Raw genomic sequence first — 27,116 nt, 5'->3', positions numbered from 1 at the left:
CTGAATGCTGAAGCTGTATCCACTTGTTCTGAGCCGACAGGAAGGACATTTTTCCTTTTGGAAAATTCAAATCTCTATGTTGCCGATGCTCCTGTTCACCAGTGGAGAACATTAGGAAACACATTTAATCAAGTAATAAATAATGGTATTAAAGTATTATAACTTTGCTTGAGTATTTAAATATTAATACTGCTCTATTACTTCACAAAATGTCCTGAGCAGCTACAGTACTGGAGTAACTGTGCAGATTTACATTTTACATAAAAAACCTGTGATCAGTTTGGAAAACACGAGAGCAAGTTAAATAGTTAAATGATCTCAATCTCAACCGGATACAAGATTACAGTACTGCATGCTGATACATTGTCATGCATATTTCAAAAATAATATATATTGTTTAGTATATACTTTTCTATGTAATGGAGTACTTTAACATTCTTGCAATGCTATTATCAACTTGTTTAGGTTATAAAATCTCTAGAGTGACAAAATACAAATTGATTTTTATCAAAATTAGATGTGATTTTTGTTCAATACAAAGTTTAGCAAAGTTTTTATTGAACCTCCAAACGAATTAGATAAACAGATCAATTTAAATATATATAAATATCTAGATGTTGTGTCTAAAGGCCAGTGATAAAGAAAAGCAGCTGTAGTTACAGCCTATTCAAGAAAGAATAATAAAGAGAAAGAGTAAAGTGGGAAGTATAGAAAATTCTTTCCGATGTGCAGAGGTGAGAGTGTGACAGTTCAGTACCTGTGGTGTAAGGCTCGCTGTTGTTCTGACCACAGTTCTTCATTTTGACAGGCGACAGGCAGAGGGGCTTGACCACCTTGTGAGTGCCCTCACACCAGTAGGAGGTGCACAGAGCCAGGATGGACAGGGCCAGAGCCAGAGTGGTCAAGGTCAGGGAGAGCAGGGAGCGGGCGCGACGGGACATACGCTCCAGCATGGCCACAGGGGGATGGTTTGAGAAAGAGAGAGAGGGTGAGAGGGTGGGAGGGGTGGGGAGAAAGTAAGGCAAAGAGAGAGAGAGAGCAGGAGGGGGAGAGGGCACGCGGAGATAAGTCAAACAGGACAGAGGGTATGAAAACAGTCACAGATTGAGCCAGGAGGGAAGGACAGATGCTTTGTGGAGGTTTTAAGAGGTGATGAGCTGCCAGGTTTGAATGGAAAGCAAAGATAAACGTGACATAACAGCACAGAGAGGAGATAACAAAATAAAGCTGACGAAGAGAAACAGTGAACGACTAAGAGAGAGGACAAGGAGGAGGGAGGGGAGGGAGGGGAAAGGGGGGAGCAGGATAAGATGCTCTGAAGTTGATACACGTGGGGGAGGACAGATGGAAGACAAAAAATGAACATGAGAGGATTTAGGTAGCCGATGGTTCACCGAAGGAGAGAGGAGTGGGATGCAAGGACATGACAGCCGACAGCTTTAATGCGACATCCTGCTATTGATCCCTGGGATGAGTGAGGTGACCAGTGCAGCCGGTGAACTCAGCACATGCAGACCCTTTTGTGTGCATGTGTTTAATCAGTGGGATTGTACCGAATAAGCAGGATGTAATTTAAAAATACTGACGTTTAGGATTAAAAGTTTTGCACCTGAAGTGGAGACAGAGGGCATCCTTTAAACTGATTCATTATCTAATAAGGGAGTGCTATTAAGAGGTTGAATGGAGCACACAAGGACAAACAGCAAGGGGCCCATATGGTGAGATTTAATTTTGTTGAATGCCCGTGCAAGTCATTACACGGCCTGAGGTCACATGGGTTCTCCACTCGCCTACAAGGAGGGGGTCATGGCAGAATAAGTAACGTGCCGGGGCTAATGGCTTCCTGCGCCCTGATTTGCACACTCGGGCCTGACCCTGCGACTCATTACCAGCTCCACCGCCTGAACCTGCGCGTGAGACAAGAGAGGGGGGCAAAAACAAGAGATTACTTTTTTTGATGAAATTATGGATTAGCCACAGATCTAAATGAAATTTTTGCAAGTAAATCCCTGATAATCTGCTTTAATCTGTTTGTGTTAGGTGTATTTTAGTGTGAAGTTCACTCCGACCATGTCTATTGTCTCTTTCTCTCATGCAATGTTTCCCTGTCAGCCCACAGCCCCTGCAGAGCACACGTGAGGTGAAGTGGAATTTGGTCAAACCACAGATCTATATGAGAATTTACCCACTCATGCTGGTTTCTGATATTTAAATATTGTTGACAAATAAAAAAGCAACATTTAAATTCAAAAACAGCTTGGGACATCTATAGCATTACATTGCGAGCGATTAGTTAAAGTTTGTCAATGTTGAAAACATAAAATCTGTATAAATGTGTTTTCTGTATCAGTTAAGTGTTAACTTGTAAATGATCAGCGACTAAGACACTTTTAAATGTCTGCATTATGTGCATTCTGAGATCTATGAACTTTAAATTTACATTTATTTTATTATTATAACTGCTACTGTAACGCTACTCTCAGCATTAACTGAAAACCTGATACTAACTGCATTGGTAATTATTCATTGCTTCTTCTTCCTGGTTGAAGGTAAAGTAAAAGCAGCCTGTCACTGTCAGTTTACATTACCAATCAATTACAATTAGATTTCATTGAGCATCCACTGTGTCCAGTAGAAGTAAATAGAGCAGCGTGAGGAACAGGATGAAAACTAATCCAGTCAAGATTCTACTGCAATTACCAACATCTGTCAATATTTTAATTTCTCAATAAGGCTTACATTTTTCCAACATCCGCTGGATCATGCCATAAACATGAGATTAATATGTTTTAGGATGAAATAATAAGTTTGTCAGATAGAAAACTGGACCCAGATGTTCTGCCTTATTTAACCTGCATCCTGTTGTCATCTGTCTCAAAGTCCTATTACCAACAGGAGCTCAATCTATATAAAGCAAATAAGGAAAGCAATATGTACTTGTTTAAAGGTTGTAAGTAATAATTATTCTTAGCTTATATGTTGTGAAAAATGTGAAAATGTCTTCATACAGCTCCAGAGCTGAAATCTTCATAATACTTGTTTTATCAAGACGTCACTTCAAAACATAAAGCTATTCAGAAATGGACCAGAAAAAGCATCATCACATTTGAAACACTGGAAGAAGCAACGGTTTATTTTTCGTACTTTTCCTATAAAACAAAAATAAAAAAATAAAAACTGTTGCTAATTAAATGTCTGCTTCTTTGTTATTAATCTCAGTTTTGATTGTAGTAAAATAATCAATGAAAGGTACCTACCAAAGCTTCCCTGGCATAGTTCAGGTCAAACAAGAAGTAACTACCACAGTAAAACATCTTTGAATTCCTGCAGTCATCTGAACCTACCATCCTCGGTTATCTCTGCTTCGGGTTAAGAGCCCTTAATCAAAAAGCTCCTTAAGAACTAGATTTCAGTTGCTCCATCTTGAACAGATGCCCCCGTGCCACTTCGTTCGTCTTTTCCCTCCAAACGTGTAACCAGCGTTCCTCCTCCAGTATGAGCATCGGTGACCCCTTACCTCTCCGGCCACACTCCCCCTTAAATCCTCCCAGCCAATAGTCGGATGGAGATGCTCGACTGATGGAGCAGAGTGTCTGTCTCCATGCCACTCTACTCTCGTTTCTGTCTTTCTTGGGAATTTATGTCACAAACCCATCCTGAATCATATAATCCCTCTAAGTCCATCTGTTCCTGCAGTGCCCCCTCTCTTCCTGCGTCTGTCCCTCTGCAGAGGTGATTCCATCTCAACCTCCGGGAAACTTTCATCACAGGTGAAAGTCCCACTCAAACACAACCCTGTCTTTCACCCGATATGTAATTATTACAGTAAGAGGATGGATGAGATGGTGAGCCAGCATCCATATGAGTTGACTTGTGCCTGTGATTTTGCCCTAATCAGCCCCAGTGCTGTGCAAAGCCAAATCCTGTGCCAACAAGTTGTGTGTGCCAAATGTGACGACAAAAAAAGGAAAAGATGAAGAAAAAACAGGGGAAAGAGCTTTGAGTTGTCACAATAATTTATTTACAGTATGTATATACACAAAGCTCAAATGAAAACAAATGGTAAAGAAGCAAAAGTATCAGTGTGCAGGTTTGGAGGATGAATTAAAGAGAGGAGAGGTAAACAAAAAAAGTGGAGAGGGAGTTTAACCCCAGGCTTGAGATTTACAGTAATGTAGAACCAGCTTTCCATCGCTACCAAAACACTGAAAGACAGAGAGAAAGAAGACAAGGTTATTAAATAAAATACAGAAGTCATGTCAGAATAGTTCCAACTTTACTTTACTGATAGACGCTTTCAAATTAACTGTTTGCATAAAAAGTAATTTTAAACAGATTTTATCCGCTTCTAAAATAGCACAAAAAAAACCCTAAATAATTTAACACTTTCAGATGTTAACTGTCTTCATTAGTCGGCCTTAAAGAAAATAATTTGAGCCGTCATGTTCTGAGCACAGTGGGATTTTCAAAAGTCCACTGAGAGTTGTGGCCTTTGAGGTCTTTGCTGTTACTTAACAAGACATTAATCAGTGGCCAAGGATTTTTGGCATGTGACACATGGAGCTTCCAGTTTATTGCCCCCTCTGCTGGTTACTGTAACAAATGACCCATCGACCACAAAGGCCTGGACCTCATTCTAATATTTGATTATATCCACATGGTAAAGTCATATCATGTACTTACATCAAAAAGGATTCCTACGTCTTGATCCGGTGAGGGTGCAAAAGACTGATTAACATAGATGAACTGAAAAAAAGAAAGAAAAGATAGACATGTAAAGACATCTCTGCTCAAGTCATGATGTTTGGACATTAACAAGCTGGTTAGAAAAACACATCTCTCACCAGTTGTTCAGTGGCATCAAGCTTGAGGAAACGAGTGATGAACTGTGACAGGGACTGCACCGTCCTCCCACGCTCCACTGCCCACTTCTTTGTTTTCATGATAGGAGTGTCTCCCACGGCCTTCAACAGCACATCGACTAGAAAGTGGAGAAAATAAGAGTGAAAAATTGTTGCAGTCGCCCGGCGCCAGGCAAATCCCGACATGTACTGTTTGGAAAATTCTCGAGAAATCCTGCTAAATCCATTGATGCACATCTTCCAAAGCACAATAAGAAAAACCAGAGCTATGACTGCAGGCGTTCTGTAGACAACATAATAGGCCACTATAGAATGAGGTGCCTCTACAAACAGTGATTTATATAGAATCATTTTGTGGATCCCTATTTTTAAACAATTTGTTGTTACGGCCCATAAGTCTCCTCCTGATTGCTCTCTGTTTTGATTTATTAGAATTCTACATTAAATAATTGGATGCTGGAGTAATTTTGAAATGCTTTCCCCAGAACCTGCATGAAAAGACTTATCACAAGCTCTAAGTTTCACTTTTGTCAAAGTCTGTAAGTAATAATTATTCTTAGCTTATATGTTGGAAAAATGTGAAAATGTCTTCATACAGCTCCAGAGCTTAAATCTTCATAATAGTTGTTTTATCAAGACGTCACTTCAAAACATAAAGCTATTCAGAAATGGACAAGAAAAGGCATCATCACATTTGAAACGCTGAAAGAAGCAACGGTTTATTTTTCGTACTTTTCCTATAAAATAAAAATAAAAACTGTTGCTAATTAAATGTCTGCTTCTTTGTTATTAATCGCAGTTTTGATTGTAATAAAATAATCAATGAAAGGTACCTACCAAAGCAATTTGTTGTTACGGCCCATAAGTCTCCTCCTGATTGCTCTCTGTTTTGATTTATTAGAATTCTACATTAAATAATTGGATGCTGGAGTAATTTTGAAATGCTTTCCCCAGAACCTGCATGAAAAGACTTATCACAAGCTCTAAGTTTCACTTTTGTCAAAAAATCTGCCCCAATGAGGGACTTGCGACTGAAAACTTGGATTTCACTGAAAACTTAAATACCAGTAGTGCAGATCTGCTTTTTCAGTGTATAGTGTTATGAATCTAAAAGGAAGGTTTGTGAATGAGATTACAATCTTAAACACAAAGCTATTTAAATGGATTTGTTGTATTTTATGTAATGAGATCAATCAAAAAAGTCTAAATATCTCATCTTATGATGTTCAGATCTACATTTACGTGCGTTTAAACACGTTTATTAAATGTTTATATGTTACTTGTAAATGTTTAAGACAGGACGAGGAGTCTAGGTGAAGTGTTGCTGAGTATTTACAGCAATTCATGATCAAACTTAAGATAAAACCCAGAACGTGAAATAAGACATTTCACAGTGAACTGACAGTTTTGCAGTTTGCAGCTAACTAAGCCTCATTAACGTAGGTACCAGACAAGCCGTTGTTATTGGTATTAGCAGTAAATAGACAATATTTTTGTCTTCATAAACATTAGCATTGGCGTTAGCCGTGCCCCAAACCGGTAGTGGCACATGTGAAGAAGCTGAATGCTTATTGGCTGTCCGGACACCAAGCATCCACGCTATTGGCTAAACGTTCTGTGACTTGTTCCTCACGTCACACACCCTGAACCGTTTCCTTAGTAAACAACAGTCCTCGTTGATTCGTTTTCATACATATCGTTTCTTACTCTTTTTCTTGTCCTCGCTTGTCGCTGACTCTTCTGCCGGAGGCGGGGGCTCCTCTTTCTGAGGCTCCTCTTTTTGCGGCTCCGTCGGTGACTCCGCAGTATCCGACATCTTCTCGTTAGCACGGCGGTGTTAGCTGGTGGCTCTGGAGCATCTCTGGCCGCTATTGGTTCAGAGAAAAATCAATCTCCTAGACGCGCGTTCCTATTGGTCAATAACTGAGGGCTGGCGTTGGTGCTCTTCCTCTTAGCTACATGCTAGGTTGGTTACTGTTTTGACTTTGTGGTTTGTTGATAATGACGTTTCTACTTAATTCAGTCGTTAGCATATTTGATTCATCTTGTGATTTAAGGTTCTGCTCAACAGTTTGATGCGTTTGTCATTTGTCTCTTTCCACGAATAAAACAGATACGTGTTCCACAGGGGCGGTCACATGGTAATACTACTTGACAGTTGAACTTTGGACTCACGTCTCCTCACACTTGCAGCAGTCAGACAGAAAACAGTAAGTCCTCGTTGTGTACTTCATTAACACTGTTGTCAAGTTTGAGTTAAGCTGTGACACCGTTGGGTTTCATTAATAATGACACAGGGCGACGCCAGGGAGGAAATGTTTCTGCAAAGCAAAACAAACCGGTTTCCTCCTGGGATTTCATTCAATGCGCCATTGTTAAAAAAAAGGAACTCAGAAGTTCATTGTCATTTTCACCAGTTGGTAAATAATCTTCAAACACAGCAGCTACAGCCACTAATTTGCATCTAGATGTACATATTTATTTCACGGCAAGTTTATTTCTGTGCTATTTAGATGTTCTGTGGCTGATCAATCTCAACACACACTCTTTGAATCTCTTTATCGATGATGAAACATGGCACATCACCGTGTGTCCTCTGAGAATAACTTTCCTCTGACCCTGCTCTTTCAGTGGCAAACATCGGCAGACTTTCCACCAAGGATGCCGTCCTCTTCCTGTGCGACATGCAGGAGAAGTTCAGGCCCAACATCTTCCAGTTCCCCAACATCGTGAGCAACGCAGCCAGACTGCTCCAGGTCGGTTGCACTCCCTGTAGCACCAGTTACAAACCTGTCAGCGACTACGCACAGCACATCCGCTAACTCTCTCCTCCGGTGCACAGGCCAGTCGCCTCCTGGGCATCCCCACCATCCTGACAGAGCAGTACCCTAGAGGTTTGGGTCCCACGGTGCCAGAGCTGGGAGCGGAGGACCTGAAGGCTCATGCTAAGACTGCCTTCACCATGATGATCGATGACGTGGAGATGGAGCTGCAGGCCCTTGGAAATCCCAGACAGGCTATTATTTGTGGAATCGAGGCACACGCCTGTATCGCGGTGAGATCACATGCCCATTTGTGCGGTTTAGAAATGACACTATTTCCTTGTGTGCATCATAAAAGTGGAGGCTTTTTGTTTGCAAGTTGCGATTATGCTCATGTTGACAGCAGTGTTCATCTCGTACCCGGTGTGTGTTTTCATTGACGTGAACATCATCAAGCTTCAGTGAAGAACCCTTTCCTCCCACTTAATCTGACATTCATTTTAAGTTTAGTGATTTTAAGTGTGTTGCTTACTTATAAGTAAACCATATGTGTCGGTTTGAGTCTCCAGTTGTTTTTCCTACAGCTCTAAGACAAAGCTTAAAAATATCATTGTGTCATCATCGGTTCCTAGATCAATTTGTAATAAAACTATTTTAGCAGAAATTGTATTTATTGCTATTTTATCTCAATTTATTGTTGCTTTCCGGCAACCAGGCTTTTTTTCCCAGAGAACTTAGTGATTACTGAAACAACCTCTTAAGAACATTTCTACGATCATTTTGAGTGGATTGTTTATGTAATTTAGGCTGCTAAAAGAAACTTTTGCTCTTAAAAAAATGACAAACTTTGAGTATGAGGGATGTGAGGTTGTGACGGATGATTAGATGATTACATTTTTGTAGTTATCCTATTATCTAGTTAGGTCAGTTTTCAAGCGTAGTGTGTCACAGAGCTGCCACAGTTGTAGTTAATGAATGATGAGTGTTTAGGAAAAACATGTCCTTCACTCGTCTGCTCTTTTCCTCAGTGCACGACCTTTGACATGCTTGAAAGGGGAATGGAGGTTCACATTGTAGCTGATGCCGTCTCATCCAGAAGGTACCTTACAACATCGTCATCACTTACACTGAGTAGGCTCTTTTATTCCTGTATGAATTATAGATTGTCTGATGACAGACTTTTGTGTGTCTTCCCCCCCCCCTCTTACAGCCAGACAGATCGCTTGTTTGCTCTGTCACGACTGAAGCAGAGCGGAGCTTACCTCACCACCACGGAGGCTGTTCTGCTGCAGCTGGTCCAAGATGCCAAACACCCCAAATTCAAGGAGGTGCTCACTACTCTGTTGCTCTAATTCAATGCTTTTAAAATTTAAGATGTGTCATTAATATATGACAGACAGTATGTGCCAAAGAAAAATAAGTCTGCTGACTGCTCTCAAAAACAATTGGCTAAATAAATTCTGCAACTGCCTAAAACCTTGATCACCAACCAGGGTGCGGTGAGACACAGGCCAGACTGTGATGCATTTCCTTTGTGTTTGTAAAGCTGCCATCTTGTCTTCACTAACATATCAAAACTGGTTTCATTCTGTGCACGCTGCCAGTCTAAATATAGAAAGTGTCTAATACATTTGTATCAACTTTATTGGCAGATCCAGAAGCTCATGGCTCATCCGTCCCCTGACACCAACCTCCTCGCCTTCGCCAGCACACTGTAGAGAGACCACCACCTGTTCTGCTCCATAAACCCTTAAACATACACACACAGGATGTTACTGCTTCACTCATACTGATGAATGGCTTCAATAAAGGTTAACTGCTACAAAAATGTGTTTTTGTGTTTATGTTTCTGAATCAAACCCTTGTGCCTTGTGTGACAGGACCAGGTGCAAAGCTTTCAGGTTGTTTCTCTGTGTTCTCTGATAACTTGACAGGCCCTCGGCTAGAGAAAACGTTGGTGAAAGCTGAAGAGGTGGGACTAGCTCACATGGGCGGGGTGCAAATAGTGAGGTCACGCAGGAGGAGGGGCGAGTTATGTCATTCTGGTAGAGTCAGAGGGAGGGGGGGAAAGGGAGGGAAAGAAAAAGGAAGCTCTCGGATAAGTTTTTGTATGTATTCCTTCAAAGATACACAAACTTCAACCAGCCGAAGGTATGAATTAAGGCCTTGTTGGGATCGGCGTGATGAAGACAGAGATCTGAAGAGCACGACGGGAACCAGTTTGTCTGCAGTTGTGCACAACTGATGACATCAAACATTAACTCTTCGTAAGGCCTTGGGCCTCGAGTGTCTACAGAGAGGTAAGCAAGTCATTCCTCTTCCTCAGAAACTGGGGAATCTAGGTGGAATTGGGTCAAACGTGTGTAGACACATTCATGCAATGTCATCGCTAGTGAATAGTGAGATAACAGAGCAGAACTATGTGTCCTGTGTGTGTGTGAGCTTCTTGGTTTGTAGCTGACACTGACTGGAAGTACAGGAAAAGAGCGGTTGACAGTGTTCCATTACTCGGAGAGGATCCACCACAGCTTTTCTGTTCCCTTCATGAGTGCCCAGGATAAACACAAAGCCAATCTGATCCAGTACGTCCTCTTCTGATCCCCCAGACCCTGGACACAAGAGACAATGTCCTCTGACCTGGGCTCGAGTCTCACTAGCATTGACTGGCTGCCTCAGCTGGGAGTCAGCAGCCTGCGTTCGGGGAAAGAGAGAGGAAGCGGAGGAGGCGAGAGGGACAAGAAGAAAGACAGGGGGAGGGAGAGGGGGGATTTCCTTCCCTCTGTGCAGGACCCTGCCCCTTCTAACTGTAAAGGGAAACCCCCCCACAGCTACGCTACTCTCATCGCCATGGCAATCGCAGCTGCCCCCGAGAGGAAGCTGAGTTTGAATGACATCTACACCTGGATCAGTGACACCTTCCCTTACTACAGCCGAGCAGGCCGTGGGTGGAAGGTAATCTTTACAGTACAGCAACATATTGTTGGTAACTCAAAAAGAAGCACATTCAAAGTTTGATTACACATTTAAATTAAGGTTTTGTATCAGCAGCTAATGCAGGAGTGACTTGTGCTACTAACTTTGTCAACAGAACTCCATCCGCCACAATCTGTCTCTGAATAAATGCTTCAGGAAAGTTCCTCGGCCACAGAACGACCCTGGAAAGGTGAATTATCGTCATATGCTGATGAGAGCTTGTATTTTTATTGGTATTTGCATCATGTGAGATGAAGATTACTTAAAAGAGTGTAAAGCTACTGGTACTGTGTTCGTAGGGTTCCTATTGGACGATGGACGGGCCTGCGGAGGGGAATCAAACGCGGGCACCTAAGCGTCCGTATCCAGAGGAGGAGGAAGAGGAGCGTGAGGATGTACGTTATCACTGACTCAATCGTTAACCATCATATCTGTCAAATTGACAGACAGCAATGAAGTGTAAAGTAAAGGTCTCTATGAAAACCGCTGACCATATGTCCTTCGTCTGGACAACAGTGCGGTGGAGGCAGATGTCTCAAACCTGTTTTCCTGTCTGGACAGAATTTAGTCCACATGTTTCTATCTTCTTATTTGAGTGAACAGGCTCTTATGGTTAAGTAAACTTCAAAGAGTTGCATATTGTTACTTTAACTTAGCATTTTCATTCGCTTACGTCTTAAAGGTTCCTGAAGTACGAGGGACACAAATGGACAGAGGTCCCTCCCCACATCATCATCGACCGGCCTCCAACCACCAGCTTCTAAACATGGAGCCACTGGGAGCCATGGAGCAGCAGTCACCCCGGTCGGCCTCCCTCTCTCCTCCCCCACGCAAGGTGGAGCCACCCCCCTTATTATTTCCCACCACTGACTTCACTAAATGGTTTTGAACTAATACTCATATCAAAGTGTCATCCTGTGTTTTGTCTTCACAGCAACCGTCACCTTACCTGCCGAGCCCCGTCTCAAGTCCCCCAGTAGCTAGTCCACATGCGGCCCCCATGTCCTCCATGACTTCTTTTCCACCTCCCTATCCACCTGGCCCCGTCCCCTGTGCTCCACCTCCATCTGCTGCCAACATGTCTTCATCTTCTCCAGCCGCTCCCTCCTTCTCTGTGGCCGCTCTGTCCTATCCTGCTAATCCAGGACCCGTTTCCACCTTCTCCTACGCTCCTCACGTGGCCCCTGTTTGCACCGTGTCTGCTCCCTCTCCCTCTTCAGCGTCTGCTGTCCCTTCGTCTGCTGCCGCTCCTGCTGTTGTCTCGTTCAACTCCTCCGCTGACCCCCCGATGCGTTTCACCTTTGACGAGCTGAATTTACCAGACCTGTACGCATCCTTCAAGTCTCTGGTCCGGACGATGCGAGAGAGGGGGGGCTCTCAGTGTGAGTAGGAGCCGTGTGTTGTGGTGTAGAAACGACACATTGCACACTTACAGACAGACTGGATGAATAACTTGTATTTCCCTTTTCTCTCCAGCGGATTTTGCTCCCCTGACATTCCCAAACCATGACACTACCCCCCTCCACACTCCAACTCTGCTGCCGATGTCTCCTCATCCTGCAGCTCCTCCACCAGCTCCTCCACCAGCTCCATCTGTTCCGCTTGCACACCCTCCGTCACAATACAGTGAGTCTCATCAATGCTCAAATTGTGTGAAATCTATAACATGCCCACATGTTTTCATTGCTTTTTAAAGTTACCCTCCGGTCTTCCACCTCAGCGGTGCCACCTGATTGGTTCAGCAGCCCAGATTCTCTGAAGGAGAGCTTCCGCATCGCCACCAATCTGGACTGGGCGAACATCGACCTGTCGGGTCACCCAGGTCGGTGCTGTTTGGTGGTTTGGGTTTTATCTGGTCGTTAGATCGCCTCTCTGATGCTAATGCTCTCTGGTCGACCTTTTATTGGGTTGGAACTCAACTGATAAAACCTAGATAGTTAAAGAGTTATTATTAGTATTGCCTTAGTAATAGCTACAAAAACATGTGGCAACACATTTTTCCAAATAACTTTGCAAATATTATGACTAAAGAGACAATCTGTCGTCAGAAAATGGAGTCATGCATATTTCAAAAATGAGTCTTTGAATCATCTCTGCTTCCTGCTATTCATCATTTTGGTGAACAGAGCCTTTTAAATATTTATCTTTCACAACTAACAATAAATATGATGATTACTGAGACATTTGCACATGATAGAAATTTTCAGTAAAGTATGATCTTTTTTTAACAAAGGGTTTTTGTTCTCTTGAGGATTTGTTAACATTTCCCTCATGTTCTGTCTCCAGACCTGCTGGAGAGCATGCGGCAGGCGGAGCTGTGCGACTGGGCCCTGGACCCGACGCTCTTCACCTCCCTCTGTGACTCTCTGAACCGCTTCTTCACTCAGAAAGGCATGATCACCTCTGGGAATAACTCTCCACTAGCCCTTGGTGCACCTCACCCATTGCAAGCCTCACCCTTCACCACCAATCCGCCTCCAACCCTCGCCAGCCTCACCCACCCGTCACCCCTCCCGTACGCTCACACAGTTCCCACTGCCGTCGGAGGTCAGCTGCCCAGGAGGCCCCTGCACATGCAGGGACCAGGGCTCCAGAGGCCGCAGCTGACCCAGCCTGCAAACACAACTGGTAAGAGCTGGAAACCATTTGCATAATTTGTTACTTTCTTGGAAACTTGATCCAGCAGAGCCTGAGTTACACAACTCCCAAATACGCACTTGCTCATGTTTTTGTCTGACTTCAAGAGTTAGTAGTGACTGTAGTCTGTCCTCCTAGGACTTTTTGCCATATTCAAAAGAAAGAATATTGGTTCTGAAAATATTTTCTCTTCTTCCAAAGGAAACCAAAGACTCTTAATGTACATGTGGACATGTGATTGTGAGATACGCATGATAAAATGTGACCCTAACCTTTAAGTTGCTGTCGACCACAATGGTGTCACTGTTGTAAACTGTCTCACTTCCTCTAACTTCTCGCCCCATGTTTCGGTTTCAGCTGGGATGCAGCCTCACCCTGCGTCTCCCCGGCAGCGTCCTCCATTAAAGAATCTACACAGCAACAGTGAGGAGATCCAGGATGACTTTGACTGGGATTCTCTGCTGGGTTGACCATCACCGCCAGTGAGCACAGAAACGAGTAGAACACAACAACTCTACAAAGAGACGTGACTCTTTACAGTTCACTAAACGCTCAGCAGAGGCTGCCTCCCTGGTTTTGCATCTCGAAGCTTCTCTGAGAGCAAGTTTGGGATCATGATGAGTCACATAAGACTGAATGCTGTATTTCAAGTTTAAGATTATTGTTATTAAGTTTTTTCACCTGTATTCCAATTCATATGCTGTAATAAGTTCTGCTTGGCTCATCTCCTGCTGGTAATTATCAGGGTGCTCTTTTCTAACGGACTGTACTTTTATAAACATGTTCACCAAAGAAAATAAAGTGTAAACGTACTGCGGCAGTAAAATAAAAATCATGTGTATATATGTCATTTACAGAGCAAACATGAAACAAGCCAAAAATGTCCTGTGTTTTTATTTTATTTCATAAATTTCTTTTTTCCATTTACTTTTCAAATGTGAATGTTCACAGTCAACACCACACAAAATTCAACCTTACCCGATAAAAGATATTTTCTTGTTGATATAAAATAACAATAAATGCATCTAACTAAATTAAAATAACAGCATGGAGCATGTCGTCAAGTCCCCGTTTCTTCTTTTCATTGAAATTGTCATTTTCTTTTTTCTTGAGAAGCATCAGTAGCTCTCCCTCCCCCCCCAAGGAACGAGGGATGAAACGAGGGCCGCAGTGATCGGACACCTGAGCACCAGGGATCCCATTTGAAATGTGATTGGGAGAAAAATAATAATAATCCAAATGTTTTTGATTAACAGAGGAAAATAATTGTGTTGGCAGAGAAATATTTGACCCTTATAACACCTCATTTGAAATCCCAACATTATATAGTATTAATACAAGTGACAATTTTTAAAAATAAAACATGTGAATTTCATTTTTTCTGAGTCACTGAAATAAGATCAGACAGAAAAAATAGACAGATATTGATACATATACACAGAAGCAGGCATCTGCACTATTGCACACTCGCACACACACGTGAGCCTTCATCTTGCCACACACACACACACACATTCAACACATTTTTCTCATCAGATCACAGACGTCAGAGCTCTCTTTAGTTTTCAACAATAATCAGCAAGAAAAAAAGAAAATAAGCATTTGATTTAAATGGCATCGTGTTTGATTTTCCTTGTTTATTTGTTCCCAAAATTGGAAAAAAATAAAATACATATTACATTAAATTAAAAGTGAACTAGTTGAAAATATTTGACCACATTGTGCCTGAAACGTTAATGCAGTATTTTCAGTCCGTATCTCAGTCTAGGGCTCATTAAAAATCATCCCTCATGCACTCGCTCCACCTCAGTGATTCAGTGTTTGTTTCTCATTGTAGAGGGAGAAAAGAGGAAGAGGCCGGTACAAGAGTTTCTCTGTTCAGTTTGTTAGTGGCTATGTCCCCTCTCCCAGTGTCTCTTTCTCAGTGCAGTGATATTAGAAAAGAGTGACACTACTGAAAAAGCCTCGGGCTCTCACAGACTTACCTTCATCTTAGACAGGACCGAAAACAGAATTAAACACAACATGAAGAACGATACGGAACAGAAAAGGATTAAAACAAAAATAAATATATCTCTCTTTCCCGCCCCAAAATAACCCCAAAAATGAAATGAGAATAACTAAATGTGGAAAATTATGCTGAAATGAAATAATGCTTTTGAAGGAAAAGAAACTTGAAATTTGATTTTTTTCTTTTTTTTTTCTTTCTTTTCTTGAAATATAGAGATGTAGACATTTTTTTCTGTTTGGACACAAATTGTGTTGAAGGGGGATGAATGATGGGGGCAGCAGATACGACAGAGGAGGTTGAAACAGGTGAGCGAATGAGTGGTGACACTTCCTCAAAGAAGAAAAGGGTTGGTGCTGGCTCCCGTCGTTCCTCCACCTCCCACTGATCCTCCTGCCCCCATCAACCCGCTCGTTCCAGTGGGCCCACCCAAAATCAGCTGAGGAGGTCCTGCAGCTCCGGGCCCAAACAGACCTGAGCCAGGGTGGCCCATAGGGGAGAGACCGCTGTAGGGCATGCCCATGGGACTGGCCTGCATCATGCCCAGGCCCATTCCTGGAGCCCCCATTCCCATATTCATTGGCCCCATGCCCATTCCGGGTTGCACCATGCCCAGCATGGGGTTGGGAGGCACAGGACTGCTGCGGAGGCCACTCAGGCCAAGTGATGAGGGCTGAGGTGAGATGGAGGTCATGGGCGGGGCCACGCCAAACGGATTGGAGCAGGCAGGTATTGGAGAGACCCCCCGACTGGAGATGGTGCTGCCTGGAGTTACGGCCATGCCAGGAGCAGGAGATGAGCCTGAGGGTCAGAGGTTATGGTTAGACAGCACGAGAAAAAGTCAGATCACTCTTATTTTCACATCTCATAGTTTTGTGGGGTCAACCTCTGCACAGTTACTCCTATTCTACGCTCAACCTTCTTTATGGTTTGAGGAAACAGTTGCTGATACGTCATTAGGGGGGTGCAACTTGTTTCTGTTCACTCTGATATTCTCAGCTCCGCTTCATGAACTTCATACAAGTCATGGGAAACTCCCCAAGCCCAAACCAGCTGATCACACTGTCAGCAGCCCGGCAGGAGAGATAGAGACTGAACAGTGAACAAAGCAATTTTTTCAATTTTGCATGACATCTGTATACGGTACAGCCATATATATATATTCGGGGTATTTACCTTGTCTTAGTTAGTTCTAGCACAGCCTCAGTTTTTCGTTGTACATAGCGGCACAGTTGGTTTAAAAGGCATTTATTATCATCTCTGTTATGGTCGCACTCACATGGACCAAGGAGCCAAATTCTTCCAGGTCCCAACAGCGCTTCCAACACTATTGCTGCATAAATGATGTTGCTTTTGATTTGTGCTCGGACCAACAGAGTTGTTTTTCCAGCCAAACTTTCTACTTTCCAGAGTTAATGAGAGTGCGTTATGGTTCCAGACATTTCATTTAATCCTTTTGGACAGCATTTTATTCTAATGGTCTTTTTCTGCCAGCTGCCTTTCATTGAATTTAATAATGAATATGAACAACTTGATGATGGCATCCTAACCTGTATAATTAATGCGGCTCTTCAGGGTCTTACTAATCAGGCAAAACACTTTCCAGAAATGATGAGTCTCATCATTCAGTCGGCAGATTTTGCTCCTCTTCTTACACTCAGTTAATGCGGTAGCTGTAACTTACCTATGTTCTGGAGGAAAGGATTGTGCGCTGATGAGGAAGAGATAGAGGGAGGTGGCGGCTGTTTGGGTCTGGGTTTAGATGACAGCAGAGAATCGAGATCCACCAGCGATGCATTGGGGCCGAGGAAGGACTCTGGCGTTTTACGAACAGGAAGGGATGAACCGAGAGAGGACAGGTCGAAGGGCACCGGTGAACCTGTGCTGTTGCAGCCTGTTGCATAGGAGCCTCGTCGCTCTGGGTCTCCTGAGGGGGGGGGATGAAGGAGTAACAAGTCAGGCACTGAAAGAACATTTGAACTAGTTAACCACAACATAAAAACAGCATTACAACACATACTAGAGGAAGATGAAATGTAGGACGAGACAACTGTTCTGTGAGCATACACTTGACAAGTGTGTAGTTTTATGTGTCATCTATGAAAATGTACCAGTACCTTGGTGTTTGTGAGTCCATGGAGCTTTTAGTGTGAATGTACCTGTGCCATTAGTTTGTTTGGCGTTGCCACTCCAGATGTCGGAGTTGACAAGGTCAGAGACAGGGAGAGGCCCGTCGCTTGCCCAGGGGTCTACTGGCCCCCCTGAGGAGGAAGTGCTGGGAGGCACAGGGGGGCCCCAGGGGTCGGCACTTGGGGGGGTCACAGCTACAGGGGAGGGGAGGAGACGCAGTGGAGGGGAGGGTTAACACAACACATTACAGGCACAATGCACAACAAGGAGGGAGCAGGAAGCTGGGCTGGGTTTCAACAGTGATGGTTCTCTCCTTAACCTCTGATACCACTGACTGGACTAATGTGGACAGATGAAGGTAGATTTCAAATGTCTCTCCGCCATATGTTAGTTTATAATATTTATTTTATAAGAAGTTCAGTGGAGGCAAAGGAGAGATAATAAAGAGCTACCCCATTCATTGAAAGGGCACAAAGGGGCAAGAGAAGAGAGATCTCTGGTTGAGACACAGCCACAGTCAGTCCTGAGTAGAAACAAGAGGATAAAATCCCTGGTTTAGACACAGAGGGAGAATGGATTTAACATGCTCGCTTTCCTCATAACAAACTGAAAGCATGTGAGTGGATGAGAAGATATGACACCATGATGGCGTGAAAGGAAATGTCACAGGGATGATATGTATGAAGGAAATGGAATGATGGAGTACAGAGGAGTAAAACTCCAGGTTTTCGCGTCCTCTGTCATCCACCGAGCAGGACACGATTCCTATCAGATAATCATACCAACATTTCCACAAACCTTACAGGCTACAGAGGCAATACGTGACATACCTGAGCTGCCCCAGGGGTCCACGTGGTTAACTCTGTTGGATGTCTCTCCCCAGGGGTCTGTAGGAGGGGCTATGGATGGTGGGGGTCCCTCACCCCATGGGTCAGAACTTGTAGGAGATGTGGGTGACGCTACTCCCCATGGATCTGCGGGTGCTGGACCCCACGCGCCTGAGACAGCAAGCGCAGGAACTGCGTGTGGAGGCGAGGGGCCTGCAGAGCCGACAGGGGCGACAGCAGCAGCAGCAGCACCACCAGCGGCCCCCCAGGGGTCCACGGCACTCAGCTCCATCAGAGCACCCTGAACCAGAATATATATATATTAAAGATAAGAACATGCAGCTGATGTCAAAAACAATGTTTGCTTTTATTGCATCTTGCCATTCTGTACAAACTGTAGGAACATTACTGTTCCACCTTCATGCCACCAGCAGGGGCGGTCACATAGCCGGATCAACTAAACTACATTTTCCTCGTACCTCCTCTGGCTGCCCTTTCTGCCTCCTGCTCTCTTCGAGGGCCATCTGCAGCCTCAGGTCATCACCTCGGCGCAGTCGCTCCTCCTGCCAATAACACACACTGACGTCAGCAACGTGAGACACACTTCCTTAGAAAGCACACAACAGGTGCAAATTTAAGATCAATAGAAAATGATTATTTGCAATCAACAGATAATTAACAAAACTCGACTGAGATCAATTCAAAAGAGTGCTTGTATTTGTTTTTGCTGTGTTGAATAGGCAAATTCAGAGCTGGTCTAGCTGATAACCTCATTACAAGGAAGACTGACTACCAAAGAGCAACAGACCGAGTTTACTGTGAGGGAAACACTTTTCTCTCCAAGAGAACTGAAAGGCCGTACGTTTGATTCCTCTCAACTAACAATAACAACAGCATCACCCTGTTAAGACCCATATGTTATGGGCTCGTCGACAGGTGCGGTAGGTGCAGGCGGGTAACCACTTGCAAACAATAGGCACTCGGTAAACACAGCAACAAAGAGAGAGGTGTAGCATGGAAGGTAAAGTGTGCATTTCATATCAGGACTACAGATGATTGCATGCTATCATAGAGGGTGAAAGGGAGGAAAGGATCATCAGTGTTAATAAACCACCCAATGTTTAATTCAAGTCAATTTAAGTCAATTATGATAAATATATGCCAATGCCATGCAAATTCAACCAGTAGAAGAAATCAATTTTTCAGGTGCTCACATCTATGAATTTTTAATTAATCTTGACGAGGATTTGAAAAGCACCTACTATTCACACAATGTATTATAACAAGCAAATTAAAGAATGTGAGATTGTTGCAAACTAAATTATCTCAACAATTCTGTGTAAATGTAAACTGCACATTTGTAGCTTGAGGAAAATGACACATGACAAATACAAGGATGAATTAATATTCTTGATTGATCAGTAATTGGTATGTGTTTGAGAAATTGATAGAAACGTTGATGGTTGCCGACTGGCTGAGCAGTCAGCTGGGACCACTCTGCGCCCCTGACCTTTTGCTGAATCTCTTTGCTGAGTGTGAGTGCATAGCGCAGCTCTGTGTCCTCCAGATGGTCCGTGTTAGGCTGGGGGAGTTCAGGGGGTTACATGGGGAGAGCAAGTCTCGGTTATTCTTATTGTATAGTGAATAATATCAGTAATATCCCTCTGTGTACATAGCTGCTGCAACAGAGCATAGCTTTGTGTACCTCCAATAGGCTGCTCGGACTCACCTGCTCCGCCTCTTCTTTACTCATCGCCAAAGCCAGCTGGAGCTGCAGGTCTTCCTCTCCGGTGCTCTGTGGCCACGCCTGCTCAGGATCTGCCCCTCCAGAGTGGGATCCCACTGACAAACTGCCCCCCAGACTAGGTGCTGAGGGAGCTGAGGAGGCTAGAGGAGAAATTCACATGCATTAACACAAAGCTTGTCATAAGTCATCGAATACACTGAACTGACGGCCCTGCAGTAATACTGCAACTCTGAGAGTGGTGTTTAAACACTGAAGACATCTCACCACTGGAGGTCTGTGCCATCTTCTCTTTGGTTTTGAGGGCGTGGATCCTCTCCTCTCTTAGTCGCTCCTCGTCTTTCAAAAGTGTCACCAGCTGTTTGGCTTTCTCTCGCACATTAACCCCCTGGCAAAATACAGGTATTGCAAACGATAAAATGGCACCAATTACCATGCCGAAGTCAAATATTACAGAGACACAAAATATTAAAAACGATTGCCGTTGGTTACACTGAACAGGTTATTGGTAGTGTAGTAACCTTGCCATAGTTACAGTTATCAACAACCCATAAAACTTTTATACCTTTGTATGTTTGCACAAGAGGTCAGAAACTCATTGTGAAATGTCCTTGAATAAACCACAAGCGCTGTGTTTGACATAGCATGCCTGCATTCCACAGAGGTGGACCTTACTCACTAATCACTCCCCGTGTATGTACGGCTTTGTGGGCATGGGCGTGATTGTGTACCTGGTCTTTGCCGTCTCTGTCTATGAACTGGAAGTCCTTGAGGGTCTGGACTGCGTATATGTTCTCTCTGCACTGTTGGGCAACACGTTCTGAACCCGTCTTGATCAGGTACTCCATAAGAGTCATAGCCTGGTGAAAATACAAATCACAACGACTGAGCCACTGTAAAAGATCTCTATACAGAGGGAGTTGAAATGCAAATATTAAAGCTGTTAACATGTCACATTATTACAGTCCACATCCATTCACATCCAAATAGACAGCAAACAGCTAGTGTAGGATTTGGAGTCACAAAATAACTCAAATGTAAAAACTCAAAAAGGCTAACAAACATTACAAAATCATTACAATTACAAAGTAGATTATATAATCCATACATTTAATAGCACAGCAATATGTGGGCTGTGTCTGAAACCACTCTCTTGCTTACTCATCGACTTCTATAAAAACATACTCTATAGTTTGAGTATGTTGAGATTTTCTCAACACTTGTCAATAATTGTCATCCTGCGTCATCACAGTGTTTCAACAAGTGTTATTATTGCATTCATGAATAGAAACGCATTTTACAGTGATAACATTGAAAGAACGTAAAGTAAAAGTCATAGAAATGCAGTTGTAGGTCACTATGAAACCCCTTCTTCGTTCCAATAACAATTTGGACACAGATAATATGACAGTTAATGCATTGTATACAATTTAGTAATTAGAGAATATATTTAGACACATTTTGGTGTCATCATTATACCTCATAAAAGTGCTAACACAAGACTGGAATAATGATACTCATTCTGGGGATGTAATGCGATATTAGTACAACGTATTGATTATGTATAAACAATATGTAGGGTGAGATATTGTCACAAATGTTTTTTTTACCTTGTACACGTGTCTCCAGTTCTTTCCGTGGTCATTGAGGCGCTTCCACACCATGCTCATGATTTCAGAGAAGGCCACAACATTGTACGTCAGATCAGCAATCTCTGACATCAAAGAGCTGCTGGGGCCCCATGGGTCATTGGACGTCGCCTCTCTAACCTGGACAATAACGCAGCAGGGGACAAACTTCAATTATCTTCCACCCGAAACTCTGTGATAATGTGCTGCACTGTTCTTAGGAGCAATGCAAACTCAATCACGACACAAGCTTGAGAGAGCCACAATAATGACTGGATAATCTGATTAAATCTGCTCGTACTGCATGGAGGAAGGGGGGGGGGGGGGGAAGAGTGAGGAGGTCGCTTCAAAGAAATATTAAATTATCAGCAGCTGCATTATTTCAGTCATGTGGCAAAAATACATGGGCTTCTATCAAGTCGTGAAGTCATGAGCCATGCGGGTGTAAAAGAGAGAGAAGCCGCTCAACCTTGATTTCAGCCTCTGAATAGTTGTGGACGATGTTCTTTACTTGTCGCCGTAGCGATGAGGTCGACATGGCAACAGTATGACCGCCCGAGTTCTGCAGCAATCTGACGAGAGAGAAGAAAAGTCGTAACGTACAAGCAGCGCAACACAAAGAGCCACAAGCATTGTGTGTGACTGCAGGTACCGGCAGAGGAATTCACACCTGTTACTAAGGATGGGGAGAAAAAAATCGATCAGTTACAAATCGCTATTCTTATGAACGCTGTATCCCGAATTTTTTTTTTTTTAAACATATTTATTGGTTTTATACGGGTGGAGTAACCTCACCCCAGAGCATGCTGACCAGCTCTTGTTTTAGCACAATAATCTAAACATACCCAAGCACTAGCTTTGCATAGCCTACATGCAAACAACAGTGAAGCATAGCCTACTTTTTGTTTATTTCAAAGTTGATATTTTTAAGTAAACTTTTATTCATTCTATTTAATTTACCTTCATTTTTTTCTATATTGGTTGCCCGGCAGTCATTAAGTTAATGTTAATATTTGAAATAAAACTTGTAAAGCTCTAAGTCAATTTGACTGTGTTGTATTTGAAGGTATGATTCAACTGTTTTCCATGGTCCAGTATTTAAAAAAAAAAAATCACAAGAAATCGTAATATTGAATTGCAATACCAACAGAATCGCAATACATATCGTATCGCCACCTAAGCATCGTGATTGTATCGTATTGGGAGATCCCTGACGATTCCCGTGCCTACCTGTTACACGAGAACGGTCCAGAATACGGGTCCCTCCTCTTGGCGTCTCTTTCGTTCCGGTCTTACGCACCACTCATTCACGGAGTGACTTGTCTCAGTTGGTCTGGTTCTTCCCGTGACAACATCGGATCTCAGGACTACCGGCGTAAGGAGATGAAAACTACGGAGCAAGAATGAGATCAACGTTAAAAATAAGTTAATTGTGGTTAGATAACAATAAACAGGCAAGGTGAATAAATCCAAAGTAACCATAATGAAATAAGGACAAGGGAGATATTCAGCTACAGAGATCACATGGTTAGTTGCTGATACACACATGGTTGAGAGTTACAACATATTATACGCTTTATCTTACTTATCAGAGCCAGGCCTCATTCACCCAGAAAATATTGACCTTTCAATGCTTTTAATGCTATTACATGTAAAGAATCAGGTAGTGTGAACAGACTACTCCGGAACCAACAGGAGCGAGGAAAACAACTTGTGTTGTTCCTCATTCTTATAATTTAAAAAACCTGAATTGGAGCAGTGGGCGTTTAGCCGAATTAAAAACACTTCATCTTTCCATCAGATATGAACAATGACACGAAACAAAACAGTTTTTCTAAGCAAAACCTCAGGTTTCAATTCTGCTGCCTCTTACATAGTAACATATAGCCATCATACCAAGTAGTAATATTAGTTATATTCATACTACCAGGCTGCAAAATCTGGTAGCCTCAGAGAGATAGAGAATTTATCAAGAGGACAACTATGAGTACTGAATTACCAACTGTGAGGGTACACAGACTGACAAAAAGTATATGTGAGACATTACTACAGTATAACATGGGCATCTGTCTACAGCACGAATGTACTCCTGTCAGTTATTAACAGTAGTTTACATGTCTAGAGGTTGTGTTATCAGCAAAAGTAGATTATTGACAAGAGGGTAAGAAACATGTTCTGGTAAAATAACAATAACAATAATTGTTTGTGTAATGCAACACTTGAATCATGATGAGAATTTCACATGAACGCATCCCGTCTACCGGTGGTTGTGTAAATGCAGAGAATGATTTTGTGGCATAGAACTCGATCCCTCTGAACCATCTATAGTTGCTATCCAGATTCATCCTCTCACTGAAACAAATAAATGAAAATATTAACAAAGTCTGTGTATTTTAACTAATATACACGTTAAAACACGTGGATACCATTAAGGAGGACACAGCTGTCTGACACATTTAGCTGGCATAGATTTGTAGGCCAGCCAAATATGAGAACATGTTGCATAAGTGATAATAAGGCAACCATTGCAAAAGTCAACCCAGAGACTCCTGAAGCTCTGTACCAAAGTTCAGACACGCCATCTAATCTTTGATCAAGGGGACAGAACATGCTGTTTGTATCTCAGGCTCCTCAGTCACTCATGTCTCCTCCATAAGACACCGTGAGGACAAATCAAGTGTCAACCTTTATGTGTAAAAGCTCTGAAACAAGTCAACAGAGGAAAAGACCCAATCACTTTATCTCCTTCAACGACAGACGGGTTTCATCACATAGATCAGCACAACACAGCCAGACAGGGTTGAGCTCACTGACCTGTTGTGGCCAATGATTAATTGTCAGCAAATCACAGACACACCTACGCCTCTGTTTGTTAGCCTCCCAACTAGATAAGGAGTCTGTGTTAAAACCATGCTAGCATATTCTTCCTTTCACTTGCATGCAGCTGACGCTGCACAGCCAAATGAGGAGGGTACCCCCCCCCCCCCACCCGCCCTGCTCACAGACAAACAATCAGAGACACACAACTGCAGCTCTCCCTGTCACACCTCCCTGGTTAGCCAGCTGATCCTGGTGCTAGTTATGCTAACCCCCTGCAGCTACTAAGTGGCCACAACAAAGTGAGTTAACAGTGTTCACGCGAGCACGCCCGGGTCAGGAAGTGCACGTACACAACACTTGTTCGGGGGGATTAAGGAAAGCTTGTTAGCCAACTAACGCTAGCTGTCATTTCATGCTGTTAGCCTCCATTAGCACTTAGCAAGCGACTCTGCCCATTCTAACCTGAGCTAACAGTTGGCTAGCACTTTTGCCACCGGAGTCTGGGTAAAGTTTTCACAGGGGTGCGGAGGAGTGGGGCTGTGTGCGAATGATCGGACAGAGGGAAGACCCGGGGACAGCTGTGAATCCCCCGGACTGGAGACCAAGGTGGAGGTTACCTGCCAGCGTGACTGATGGAGGAAATCACTTGCTGCTGCTGCTGCTAGTGGAGATTAGCCAGCTAGCAGTTAGCCAGCTAGCTGCTGCCAGTTCGCAGCTGGGAAACAGGTCCGCGACAGCGAACGAGCTGCACCGAGAACGCGTCCTGCTCCGGGTCAGTGCGGAACACACGCGCTCCGACAACCGGCCAAAATGTCAAAAAACTGTGCACGACACACCCCGATAAACATCCAAATAAAGTGTGTACTGACCCTGCTGTAGCTTGAGTGTACGAGGAGATGGCCGAATTTCCGCTTCCGTTCTCGGCTTCAGGAAAGACCGCACCCCCTGTAGCTTTGTTTCTCTGGGCTGGTTGTAGACACTCATGAATAATTCATTACGATTTTTAACCGCCAGAAATAACGCTCAGGATAACGAGTCAGGACAATATTAATACGATTAATATTATAAATAATAAAAAATATATCACATTTTCAGCTTTTTTATTTGTATTTATTTACTTTTAATCTAGCTCTGATATTAACGACTTTACAATAATTTGACAAGGTTTCAGTTCGTTTTCTCATCTGTCATTCAACATTCCTATTTCTGTATTCTCCTTTAATGCTGTGTAACCTTGGATTCCTCTGATCTGTTTCCTATTGCAAACCCTCCATTCTTCAACTTGCTACAATTTACAACATGCAAAGCACCTAATAATAATCATTATATAATAATAATCAATTATTATTATTATGATCATTATTATTATACTGTCATATAGGAGGAAAGAATCACATCCCAATTCAGGTTCACATATACATGTTTATTAATAGGTTACACAATGGTCAGTGCTAAAAGATTTACCTTGTTTACACATTGTACAGAACAGTGCATGGTTCATGTGAGTGACTTCATCGTCTATTGCAGAGAAACCTTTGAGAACAGGATGATGATGGACAATGTTCAATAAAATTCTTTGAGCACATTTGAGCACATTCCCAAAAAGATGGATTCAATTAGTATAATTACCAACATAATTGGTTTTGGTCACATTATGTTGAGACCCACAAGCAATATGTTTTCCTCCTTTAATTTAAGCCAACAGGACCTTAATGAAAGTCAGAAATCACATCCCTAAACCTCAGAGATAAACAAATGTGTCACACTGTGGTTTCTTCCTTTGTGATGCTGTAGCTCACACTGTCCACAGAGAGGCGTCCTTGAAGCATCTTCAGCATGAAGAGAAGCCAGAGGAGCTCTGCTCACAGGGGCCTGTTTATGGAACCATAAATAAAACACAGTGAGCCCTTCAGATCCGAACAACACAGGAACAGCTGGCATGCATGTGTGCTACACGCTCCCCTTTTATCCTGCTGCTCTTTATCCTTTTATCTTCGCCTTCTCTCCTGGGAGCTGCAGCACCGAAGAAAGTATTGCAGCATGACTCAAGCAAACTATATAACTGTAATGGGCTGTTGCACTGCTTTGGAAACACTAATCTCATGCAGATAAAAAGGAGAACAAGGCAATCCTAACGAGCATAAAAGCTATTTTGGCAGGTGTTGTTGCATTGTTGTGTCACAGAGAAACTTCACTCAGCATCCCCTCTATGCCCTCTACCCCTAATCTGTCAGAGAGGTTAGTCTGAGACATCAGGAGCCTGTTTGATGTTTGTGTCCCAATTTTCTTCTATGTAGTGGAATGGTTATTTTTTGTGACATATGATGATACTACTACTACTACAATTTGTATTATTAATTATAATAACAATAATAATAACAATCATCATCATCATCATCATAATAACAATTGTCAGTCACAGGATACACAGGAAAACAGTAAGAAGTAAATGCAATAAGAAGCAATAATGAGCAGTGAATGCAATTAAAAGGAATAGGACCAAAAAGAAAAAGAGAATTTTAAATAAAAAAGAACACCAATGCAAATAAAAACCATAAAAGCTATAAAGCCTGGAAAGATTCAAAGAACGAAATAAAAACACCGCACATTTGCATTATATTGCTGTCGCTGAGAAATAAAGATTGTTGGTTGAAGTCGTGGTCGCTCTTCACATTGAATCCTAGACTCTACGTGGAAGCTGTTGTGAAATGATTAAGAAACCTCG

General features: G+C 42.9%; 6 protein-coding genes across 12 annotated transcripts in view; 3 read left to right on the top strand and 3 right to left on the bottom strand.

Moving 5' to 3' along the window:
* The window catches only part of si:ch211-149k23.9 (germ cell-specific gene 1-like protein), a 4,721-nt gene extending 3,768 nt beyond the window's left edge, over positions 1 to 953 (bottom strand). The window contains exon 1 of the mRNA XM_053432748.1: positions 758 to 953. Coding sequence (XP_053288723.1) covers positions 758 to 953 — 196 coding nt within the window. The remainder of the gene's footprint in view (positions 1 to 757) is intronic.
* Positions 1 to 1,217, top strand: part of rcvrn2 (recoverin 2) — an 8,790-nt gene extending 7,573 nt beyond the window's left edge. The window contains exon 4 of the mRNA XM_053432750.1: positions 1,209 to 1,217. Within this exon, the coding sequence (XP_053288725.1) occupies positions 1,209 to 1,217 (9 nt within the window). The remainder of the gene's footprint in view (positions 1 to 1,208) is intronic.
* Positions 1,218 to 3,998: 2,781 nt separating this feature from the next.
* atg12 (ATG12 autophagy related 12 homolog (S. cerevisiae)) lies at positions 3,999 to 6,737 on the bottom strand. The gene is made up of 4 exons (XM_053431741.1): positions 6,570 to 6,737; positions 4,845 to 4,981; positions 4,684 to 4,746; positions 3,999 to 4,205 (listed from the first exon to the last, which is right to left on the bottom strand). The coding sequence occupies exons 1-4, from the start codon at positions 6,676 to 6,678 to the stop codon at positions 4,146 to 4,148; spliced, it is 369 nt and encodes a 122-aa protein (XP_053287716.1). The 5' UTR covers positions 6,679 to 6,737; the 3' UTR covers positions 3,999 to 4,145.
* isoc2 (isochorismatase domain containing 2) lies at positions 6,484 to 9,452 on the top strand. Of its 2 annotated transcripts, none has more exons than XM_053431740.1 (7): positions 6,484 to 6,828; positions 6,991 to 7,072; positions 7,494 to 7,618; positions 7,705 to 7,917; positions 8,653 to 8,723; positions 8,835 to 8,952; positions 9,277 to 9,452. In XM_053431740.1, coding segments are annotated over exons 2-7 (594 nt in total). In that variant the 5' UTR covers positions 6,484 to 6,828; positions 6,991 to 7,071; the 3' UTR covers positions 9,343 to 9,452. The 2 variants fall into 2 exon arrangements, with proteins under 2 accessions (XP_053287715.1, XP_053287714.1); XM_053431739.1 differs by having other exon boundaries at positions 6,485 to 6,828; positions 6,976 to 7,072.
* A 217-nt stretch (positions 9,453 to 9,669) lies between these two features.
* foxj2 (forkhead box J2) lies at positions 9,670 to 14,290 on the top strand. Of its 2 annotated transcripts, none has more exons than XM_053431738.1 (10): positions 9,670 to 9,924; positions 10,231 to 10,576; positions 10,713 to 10,787; positions 10,897 to 10,992; positions 11,280 to 11,432; positions 11,532 to 11,979; positions 12,074 to 12,223; positions 12,318 to 12,419; positions 12,884 to 13,225; positions 13,592 to 14,290. In XM_053431738.1, exons 2-10 carry the CDS (start codon positions 10,250 to 10,252, stop codon positions 13,702 to 13,704), a joined length of 1,806 nt encoding a protein of 601 aa, XP_053287713.1. In that variant the 5' UTR covers positions 9,670 to 9,924; positions 10,231 to 10,249; the 3' UTR covers positions 13,705 to 14,290. The 2 variants fall into 2 exon arrangements, with proteins under 2 accessions (XP_053287713.1, XP_053287712.1); XM_053431737.1 differs by having other exon boundaries at positions 12,294 to 12,419.
* On the bottom strand, positions 14,113 to 25,352 carry epn1a (epsin 1a). 5 transcript variants are annotated; one of them, XM_053431732.1, is made up of 13 exons: positions 25,261 to 25,352; positions 22,802 to 22,961; positions 22,041 to 22,143; positions 21,554 to 21,712; positions 20,675 to 20,803; positions 20,211 to 20,331; positions 19,905 to 20,086; positions 19,710 to 19,781; positions 18,679 to 18,762; positions 18,203 to 18,500; positions 17,402 to 17,566; positions 16,927 to 17,169; positions 14,113 to 16,043 (listed from the first exon to the last, which is right to left on the bottom strand). In XM_053431732.1, the coding sequence occupies exons 3-13, from the start codon at positions 22,107 to 22,109 to the stop codon at positions 15,577 to 15,579; spliced, it is 1,989 nt and encodes a 662-aa protein (XP_053287707.1). In that variant the 5' UTR covers positions 22,110 to 22,143; positions 22,802 to 22,961; positions 25,261 to 25,352; the 3' UTR covers positions 14,113 to 15,576. The 5 variants fall into 5 exon arrangements, with proteins under 5 accessions (XP_053287707.1, XP_053287710.1, XP_053287708.1 ...); XM_053431735.1 differs by having other exon boundaries at positions 19,929 to 20,086; XM_053431733.1 differs by lacking the exon at positions 25,261 to 25,352 and adding an exon at positions 25,009 to 25,241.
* Between the last annotated feature and the right edge of the window lie 1,764 nt (positions 25,353 to 27,116).

The sequence above is a fragment of the Pleuronectes platessa genome, chromosome 10, assembly GCF_947347685.1.
Source record: "Pleuronectes platessa chromosome 10, fPlePla1.1, whole genome shotgun sequence".
NCBI classification, from domain to species: domain Eukaryota; kingdom Metazoa; phylum Chordata; class Actinopteri; order Pleuronectiformes; family Pleuronectidae; genus Pleuronectes; species Pleuronectes platessa.
Note: the sequence above shows the minus strand (reverse complement) of the source record. Positions and strands in the feature narration are given on the sequence as shown.

Coding starts and splice junctions, on each gene's coding strand:
- atg12 (XM_053431741.1), bottom strand. CDS start 6,678: ATGTCGGATACTGCGGAGTCACCGACGGAGCCGCAAAAAGAGGAGCCT. Junction 4,982..6,569: donor AAGCGAGGACAAGAAAAAGA/GTAAGAAACGAT, acceptor TCCACTTTCTAG/TCGATGTGCTGTTGAAGGCC. Junction 4,206..4,683: donor ACGTAGGAATCCTTTTTGAT/GTAAGTACATGA, acceptor TCTGTCTTTCAG/TGTTTTGGTAGCGATGGAAA.
- isoc2 (XM_053431740.1), top strand. Junction 7,619..7,704: donor ACGCAGCCAGACTGCTCCAG/GTCGGTTGCACT, acceptor TCCGGTGCACAG/GCCAGTCGCCTCCTGGGCAT. Junction 8,953..9,276: donor AACACCCCAAATTCAAGGAG/GTGCTCACTACT, acceptor CTTTATTGGCAG/ATCCAGAAGCTCATGGCTCA.
- foxj2 (XM_053431737.1), top strand. CDS start 10,250: ATGTCCTCTGACCTGGGCTCGAGTCTCACTAGCATTGACTGGCTGCCT. Junction 10,577..10,712: donor GAGCAGGCCGTGGGTGGAAG/GTAATCTTTACA, acceptor CTTTGTCAACAG/AACTCCATCCGCCACAATCT. Junction 10,788..10,896: donor CACAGAACGACCCTGGAAAG/GTGAATTATCGT, acceptor CTGTGTTCGTAG/GGTTCCTATTGGACGATGGA.
- epn1a (XM_053431732.1), bottom strand. CDS start 22,109: ATGTCGACCTCATCGCTACGGCGACAAGTAAAGAACATCGTCCACAAC. Junction 20,332..20,674: donor ACAGAGACGGCAAAGACCAG/GTACACAATCAC, acceptor GTATTTTGCCAG/GGGGTTAATGTGCGAGAGAA. Junction 18,501..18,678: donor AGAAAGGGCAGCCAGAGGAG/GTACGAGGAAAA, acceptor ATTCTGGTTCAG/GGTGCTCTGATGGAGCTGAG.